General features: G+C 40.6%; 1 protein-coding gene across 1 annotated transcript; it reads right to left on the bottom strand.

Annotated features, from left to right (window-relative positions):
* Positions 1-1,728: 1,728 nt before the first annotated feature.
* On the bottom strand, positions 1,729-8,169 carry MPZ (myelin protein zero). The gene is given in 6 exon segments (XM_075193355.1): positions 1,729-4,202; positions 4,934-4,994; positions 5,533-5,668; positions 5,969-6,182; positions 6,699-6,865; positions 8,001-8,169. Coding segments are annotated over 6 exon segments (948 nt in total). The 5' UTR covers positions 8,068-8,169; the 3' UTR covers positions 1,729-3,899.
* Between the last annotated feature and the right edge of the window lie 937 nt (positions 8,170-9,106).

Genomic DNA, 9,106 nt, shown 5'->3' with positions numbered 1-9,106 from the left:
TTTTCTATAAACATCCGTCCTAACAACACCATCTATATATATATTACACGGTGGCTCAGTGGTTGGCACTTCTGCCTCACAGCACTGGGGTCATGAGTTAAATTCCCGTCCATGGCCTTATCTGTGTGGAGTTTGTATGTTCTCCCTGTGTTTGCGTGGGTTTCCTCCAGATGCTCCGGTTTCCTCCCACACTCCAAAAACATACTGGTAGGTTAATTGGCTGCTAACAAATTGACCTTAGTCTCTGTCTGTCTTTCTGTCTGTATATTAGGGAATTTAGACTGTAAGCTCCAATGTGGCAGGGACTGATGTGAGTGAGTTCTCTGTACAGCGCTACAGAATTTGTGGCGCTATATAAATAAATGGTGATGATGATGATGATGATTACAGATTCATTCAAAAATATGACCTACGGGAATCCTACTAGTCTGTAAATGTAATCATAGCTTGAAATCCATGAAGTTTACGGAATGAAAGTCATCAACTATTTAGTGTCATCTTTCCGTCCCAAAAAATAAAACATTGATGTATCTACAGAAACCCTCTATATCTCCACCTTATCTCTCATTATGAGCGAACAAAACTCCTACATAAACTTGCCATTGTCGGAGCACTAGGACCCTTTCTGTTTGCAGCTATTATTCTTCACCAAATCATATATATATATATATATATATATATATATATATGGGTGTGTTTGGAGTCTAACTCTGTGGTGTCTGGCTATGTATATTCAGGTAAGCGTATGTCATTGTTAGGGTAATGAGATCACTATGGGCACGTCACATGACACATGACCTCACATGATGATGTCACAACGTACATTGCCGCCTCACAAAGACTTTGTTTAAATGCAGTTTCTCCGACATTAATATCTCCACCTGCTGCAGGCACTGTGTGCAATTCCTGTTGGGGTCAGGAGTGAAGATTATCCCCAACAAGCCGTCATTAACTCCTTTATTCCAATTTCTAGGACGATAGAGTGTAATTATTTATAACTATACACCCAGGTCCTCTTTTCGTACTTCTGGGTGCGTGGCTGGGATCTCTCCTTCCGTGTCGATTTCATGTCTTTCCACAATCAGATCTTTGTATCTGCAGAATTTATTTTCCATTTTAGCCTGTGCTTGTCTCTCTAACGGAGGCAATTTAGCCTCACGAGTCAGGCCCACCTCACCCAAAGCCCTAAAAAAAGTAATGGCGCCCTGCCCCCCTATTGTCTACCATGCAACTTTTGAGATTCTGAACTAATGGGCATCTCCAAAAAATGGTCACAGCAGGAAGGGACCATGGCCTCGCCCCATTGGGGTGAGCCATGACCCCAGGGGGCATGTACAGTGCTTCTGAGGAGCTAGGCCATTACCTTACCCTCCGGTCACCTCTCAACTCTAGGTCTTGCTAAATTAATCTAAACCTCCACAACTGGCACAGTCAAGGTGCAGTTAATCTACAAGACCTGTTTGAAAGTAACAACATGGGGGTAAATTTACTAAAGCCTTCTAAAAAGGAAGAGTGGGGGGTGTTGCCCAGAACAACCAATCAGATGCTAGCTATCATTTATCTAATACATTCTAGAAAATGATAGCTATAATCTGATTGGTCGCTATGGTCAAGATCTCCAGTGTTCCGTTTCAGAACCTTCAGTAAATCCAGCCCCTGACGTCCTCACAATGCTTATTAACCCCTCCCCATTTAAAGATGGTTCAATAAAATGCAAAATCAGACAGATTTTCGTTCTCAGAAATGTCAGTTTTTATTAACAATTTTAATTTCGTGGGAGGCTGTGTGCAATTTATTTTTTACAGGGGGGGGGGGATAGGAAATACAAGGCATATACATTATCATTCTGTATTGTCATTTTTTTTTTATTTATATACATTTATACACACACACACATATATATGTAGGGTGGACAGAGCCATATCTGCTTATAATTATGGCGTGTACGGCTGACTGGATGCATATTATATATATATACCAACAATCTGAGAAGATTGTTGGTCTGTAGTGGAAAGCAGTTTTGTTGTTTGCTGTGAGGCGGTTTTTCATACCTCAGGACGTCCCAGGAAGTCTGGCTTTAAGACGACTGTGACAAAAAGCACCGTAAAGGAAGTGGCTGGCTGCCATTGCAACCACAGCGCCAGTCAAGCGCATACAGACGGCTCATTCTGTTCTGAGAGAAATAACCCACAATGCATTGCAATGTCCTCATGTCAAGTTTGGCTTCTGAGTCGTGAATAGGCTGTCTATCGTAAATATGGAACATCCAGAAAGATACCATTGCAATTGAAAAATCATAACATTAAATTGGGTTAATTCTTTAATTACACAGGGCCAGAATGCAGAGGAATAACATGATTTGGTCGTGTTGTTTTTCTTTCATATACATACAAAAAAAAAAACCTAAGAAACGTCATTTTGCCTCAGTTTCCTGGAACAGAAATGGCATACGATGCAGCACCATAGAGAGAGAGAAAAAAAATAAAGGACGAACTAAAGACAACGAAACTATAACCTGATATTAAAACTACATTTACTCTAAATTTGGACTTGGGGCCTGCAGAGAACTAAAGAAGGACAGAGGAATCGGGAGAGAATTAAGTAATATCACCCCTGACAGTTGCCCTTGGGGTTGTTGAACAACGCCGACTAACATCCGGGGATCTGAGGTACCTCTAATGGTTTTTGTTAAACCCAAGTGCATGCTGGGATTGCAATGGTTTAAAGGGCCTCTCCAGCAGCATTGGGGTTTATAGAAACCTGTCAAGGATTAACCGCTCTTTTCTGCTCCGGAAGGCAGCAAAAAGAGGGTTAAAGCTGTAGAAATATTGCCCTGGAGAGAGGTAGAAAGGGCAATACTTGTACAATGATAGGAACACATGAGGTCTGCGGTCTTACGCTGGCATAAGGTTTATCACCGTGCTTCATTCTCATATCAGACAGTGGGTGCTTTTATGCCTGCAAGATTTTATTATTATTTTATTTTTTAGGTGGAGTATAAGGTGCCGTCTGACTCGCTATGACTCCGTGTGTGTCCCCTGAGGGGCCGCAGGTCCCAGAATGCATTGAAAGAGGCTGTTCTACAGTGAAGGTGCAGCTGTGGGTGACTGCTATTTAATACGATCAGGTTTGGTTAGAGGGGCGAGGTTGCTTTACCTGTCTATAAGCCATGCGCGTGCTTCACTAGGAGTTTGCTCTGATCCTCCATTGGAAGCCCGGAGTACTGACTTAATGGAGAGTAAATGCTATTTCCTGGCCCATCACCTGATCACAAAAAATATTCCTATGGGGATACACGGGGGATCCCCTATGGGTAGAGTTTGCATTATATTGCATTGCAGCCACTCCTCGGGTGATAAATTTGGGGGTTCCCTGTATCCCAAAAGGAGTCCTACTTTAATTCTTGGTTTCTCGGAGAGTTCTTGCTAGTTTCCCGCAGGGAAAGGTACACGATGGTCTATGTTTAACACATAAAACATAATTAAAAGGCATAAGCCGCGTTTTAAGACCAGTGGGGATCTGGGAGAGATGTAGGGGGTGAGTATAGAAGGGTTCCGTCTTCTTATCTTCTTTTTAGATAATGGGTCAAAGCATAATTAGCTGTCCGTTGTTGGGTGCTGTTGGCCTAGCACTTTGAACGCTATCTCCTGATGGTACTGCTTAAGCAAGACCATAAGATAAGAGTTATTCGGTTTCAATGAGGGCGGTCTACCGGGAACAAAAAAATATTGTTCCAATTGATGTTTAGAACAATTTATTAGCTAATACATGGTAGAGATGGCCAGTCTAGTCTCAAGACTATGTAGGTTCTGAATTAACGTGTGGTTTGGATAATGTGGACTGACCCCCTTCCTCCCCGGTATACACCTCACCCCAGGTCCCCAATGCTCTTCGATATATTAAGTGTGTTTCTCTGAGTCACTTTTGATTAAATTCTTGAAGGCGTTTTTGAGGCTGTTTTTGCTTGGGGACTTTACAGCGGCTCTTCGGGGCTGATCCCCATCTTCGTCCCCCCTCAGTTCCATCTCGATGGTGTAGATCACTTTGGAGCTGCGGGGGGATTCCTCGTCGGCCTTTTGTGTACCTTCCCTGCCTGCTAATTGCTATTTCCTGTCCTTGCGGGAGTCTCCGATCCCTTTGGACTTCTTGTCGCTGCTGGATTTAAAGCTTCGGCTCTGGTCTAGCATGGCGAGGAGAGGGGTCTGGAAAAAAAGAGAAAGGAGAGTGTTGGGGAAAACGAACGTACATAAATGTCTTGTGGATCTTCTCAGGAGTCAGATTTATTCTCCCAGGTGGGAACATAACAAAGAAGACAAATTGTTTAGATCACCAGAGAGTTGGACCACTGCGTGTCGTAGACTTGGATCTACAGATACTTCATGGCAATGCCAGAGAAGACAAAGAGCAGATGTCTTCTTCTCACTACAGTAGGTTAGATCTTTGGAGATCTCTGCTGCCAGATCCAACTGGGACAATAATCATGCTTTGACATGCAAGGATAATTATAGGGTTTACTCCAGTGATGGGCAACCTCATACACATCCTGGGCCGCATGGGGTGGCCCTCTAATCTTCAAAAGGGCTTCACATTACCCTTAATTTCAGTGATAAGGTAAAACAATACATTTAGTCAAAGAATAGAGACACCTATCTGTAATAACTTATCAGCAGGTAAGTGTTACAAGCTTGAACACACATCTAACGTAGCTCAGAGGCCTGCCTGAGGGCCTATGGCCATTTGTCGCCCATCACTAGTCTAGGAGAAAATCAGGGTGGAAGGACTTGATTGGCAACCAAAGACGGACAGCTCTAAGGGAATGTCAGCTGGAAAAATTACTATAAAAGGTTGCATTGTTGTGTGCGTTCTACAGCACCGTAAAGCTTATTTACGGTACAAGATTGATATTTTTCTGTAGATGGAAATGTTCTCTTACCTGTCTGCCACCCTTTGATGAGCCTTTGGATAATTTGTGAAGTTTTCCTCTTTCTAGCGCACTGGAAACAGGAGACAGACATGACAATAAGTTTGGTGAAGAACACACATACACAGGTGTAAGGCTAGAGGCTGCTTTTAGAGTTTTCGTGACAATGGGGGTTAATAAAGTAATTGCTTTAAGCATAAACCACAAATCATCATAACTTAATTAACTGACACCAGCAGTGCTCACTTCCTTGCGTACGGCGCTGGGGTCTTGTGTGTAAAGCTCATCATCTTTAATCATATGTGTTTTATACTGCACAATTAAATTTAATTGATGCTGACCCAGAATTATTGCGAGTAGATAAAGCAAAGGTGGGAAGTCCCCAATTGAGGCTTACGCGGGACAGTGACTGCATGTTGACTATCATTGAATCTCTTGCTTCCTCAGGAGTCAGATAACAGACTATAGGGCACTTCCTGTACATTTCTAGCTGGATATGCCCATTGTCTTTTTGCAGAATCAGCATAACCGAAGCTAAGTAAAATATTTGTTTTATCAATTTGAATTTGCAGATTTTTGTGTCATCTTCCAGTACTCTATACTTGACCTACCTGAGTTCCCTCTGCACTCGGATTTGTCTTCTCAGCCAACAGTAACGGATGAGGTAACCGATTATTGCCACAATAATGACCACCCCTAAAGCAGCCCCAATAATGATGCCGAGAACTAGGCCAGCGCGGACTGGAACTGTGAAGACACAAAACGTAATACGTTAGGGTTTGGAGAGGTAAAACAGATTATAAAATAAGAAAATAATAAGTGGAGAGTATGAAATAATTGTCTTTGGTGTATGTTTAAATAAAAAAATGTATATCATTATGTCCCATCCAGTTTACGACCCTTTGACTAGTGTCAAACACAAATTTGAATACATGTGTCTTGTAGAACAACAACAGAGACATAGTTAGATGTATCTCCTGGACTTGTGAAATGGAGATTAGTGGAGAACACAACTGAAGACCTCGGCTAAGTGCAGAAGAACCTCACGTTTGTCGTGGACCAGCAGGTGAACGTAAGAGGACTTTCCCACCACGTCAGGTGGGTTCTTGACATCACAGGTGAAGGTCCCATTGTCTGTGTATTCCAGGTTGTGGAGAACGATGGATCCATCTTTACTTCTGGGGTACCCCACCCATTCTAAACGGTCTTTGAATATCCCCGTTTCATCTAAATGAGCCTGTCCCTTGGAGTAGTGAAGTATCTAAGAGAAAGAGTCATAACATAAATGTATTTAACAAACTATATAAAGGTTTCAGAATGCAAATACGTTACAATTACATGTATAAGATATAACACTGATGGGTGAAGATAATTCTGAATGTTACAGCTACGGACAACATCTAAGATGAAAGGAATTTTTGACCCAAATGTTGACAACATGGTAAGTAAAGGACATGTCTTCAGTTCTCAAAATATTCTCTTTAAACGTCTTTTAAAGAGCTGACAGTATTGTTATATTGTTTTAACTTCCATTTTTTGAGAATGTTCTCAAAATTCTGGGAGGTCAACATAATGTAACGTGGATTGACCCCAAGTATTTAAAAAACCCAATCTACGACAAAAGAGAAAAGATGTCCATTGCTAATCGAATCAATCCCCATATCCATCTCTCCACCTCAATAAATACATTTTGTTATTTTAAAAAAGTTATTAGATATTAAACTTAAAGCCAAATTGACCAGCCCAAGGAACATTTCCGAGAGTCTCCGAGTCTTACCGAGTATGTGTCCCTACTGTTGTCGGGTTGGTAATGCCAGGTGACGGAAATGTCATCCGAAATCCATTCACTTGACCAGAAAGTGCAGGACAGGCTGACCTTTGACCCTACATTGCCATAGATCTCTCGATCAGTGTAGACTTCAATTGCCAGGGTTGGTGAGAATGCTTTGGTCAGAAAAATAAAAAAACAGAGTTTTAGCATCCACCGGCTAATACGATAGGATGGAGACTGCAAGCGCCCACACAATGCCAATACTAAACATGGATGGAGTACAGCCTGGTCTTCAAATCTAATCCAACTTTATAGACAAATAGATCAACTGGGAATTTTGAACAATGTACAGACGGAGCGGTAGAATAAGACACAGTAGATCTGCACAAGCTATGACCCAACACAAATACATATTGAAAAATATACAGTACTCATAAAAAATAATAATAAAAAAAAAAAAGAATTAAATTAGCCTCTGTTGTCATTTAAATATTGTAAAGCATCCAACGTTGACCTTGAAGCAAGGCTTTTTATGAAGAAAATGACAAGGTCAGAACAATAAATAGATATCTATGGTTGATATTTGTGTGCTGTTCTGTTCCGTACAGCCTGCAGTTCCCTGGGAATAAAATCTGCTGAGCATAGCACAGCATGCTGGATACTAATCACTGCTTTATCATAAAGTCCCTATAACTTTTGCATATTTTATATTTATGATCCTTGGCAAAAACTATTTTAAGTAAGGGGTATTGTATTTAGGCTTAATGCTAACACGACTGCATAAATATTAATATCTGCAAAAATACTCAATTATTCTGCCATTTGAACAATATATAATATATATGTATATTTATTTAGCATTTGCATCTATTTTTACTATAACCTGTAGGTGTCGCTGTTATTTTGCCTGTGATGGTTTAGTCTGTCCGTAGATGCTCTCGATATATAGCAAAGCACTATACCATCAAAACTAAGCAAGCTTTATAATGAATAAGCTGGGGTTATCAATCATATCAAATAGGACACCATATTTAAGACAACGTATATATTGCTGTAAATTTCCCTTTAAATTTGCTTTTATCTAAGAACCAAGACTTTTAAGAAAAAAAAACCACCCATATATGGTAAGTACTAAGTAACCCAAGTACTGTCAGGCTGAACAGTTCCACAGTAGAGGGATAGACATGGGTTGCCTACTACTCTAGAGTAGATAATGCCTTTTCATAGACTGCTAAAATAAAACAAGTAGGACAAATTCTGCTGGGCAAAACATTTCATGGTACTTTGAATATCCCAAGATGGACTTACTGAGTGCGGAGAGAACTACAAGAGCCAGCAGGCAGGATGATGTCCTGGACGTGCCCATAGATTCCATTTCTAGTCTAGTAGCGTGTGATCCACAGAGGCATGTGGAGAACCCCGAGTTATAGTCAGATTCCTCCTTGCGATGGAATAAAGGAGTCTACCGCACAAACTGGTTTATAAACTCCAAGGGGTGGGATGGGAGAACTTCTCCTGAGGCCCTGACCAATCTGGAGTCAGGTCTGGGGTGGTGGGAGAAGATCTGGTCAGGATGAATGTGGATGGGTGGGGAGCACTGCTATAGGACTGAGCTTTATAATAAGGGACTGTTTGTTTTCTCGTGGATGTAGGAAGAAAGTTGGAGAGGGGGAGAGAAGGGGTTATAGACAGCTAAGCTGCAGACGGCACGTAGATTGTAAGCTCTTGCAACCAGGTCCCTCTGTGCACGTACTAACCAGCATTTAAAAAACGCTGGTGCAACATCAATAAAGGATAAAAATAATAGTTATCAGACAACTGAGATAAAGTTACTACTATATGGGGTAAAATTATTTTATTGAAAAATAAAATTAAAAAAACAGTGTCAATCTATTGAAAATGTTAAAGGCGTTGTCCACATTTGTACACCCCACTCATGTAGCAATCAGTGGGTGTCTTACCCCCCTTTCCCCCCAGATGCCACTTAAACTGGGTACACACCTGTTGCAATCTTACGTCAGATGCAATTACTGCACTTATAACACAACAAAGATTATTGCCACACTGGTCTATAATCACAGACTGTTACTTGTATAAGAATTATATATTATTTTTTATTAATTTCTGACATCACCGCTGAAATCAGTGTTCATTGATTATCAAATTGCTGAGGTGCTACTTACCAAATTAGATTATAGTGTCAGAGAAGTAGAATTTGTTTAATGTAGTGCACGGCCAGTCTCGTAATAGTATTCTTATGACTGATGATTGTATATCCCAATTGATTTAAAGATGAACGTTAATTACTTATATTTAAAATTATTAAAATTAGCGAAATAGCAAAATGAATTTGTGAATTAAAGTGATATTAATTCTCACTATTATTTCAGCAATATATATAAAAATACAGTGAT

The sequence above is a fragment of the Mixophyes fleayi genome, chromosome 12 (assembly GCF_038048845.1).
Source record: "Mixophyes fleayi isolate aMixFle1 chromosome 12, aMixFle1.hap1, whole genome shotgun sequence".
NCBI lineage: Eukaryota > Metazoa > Chordata > Amphibia > Anura > Limnodynastidae > Mixophyes > Mixophyes fleayi.
This window is presented reverse-complemented; position numbering and strand designations above follow the sequence as displayed.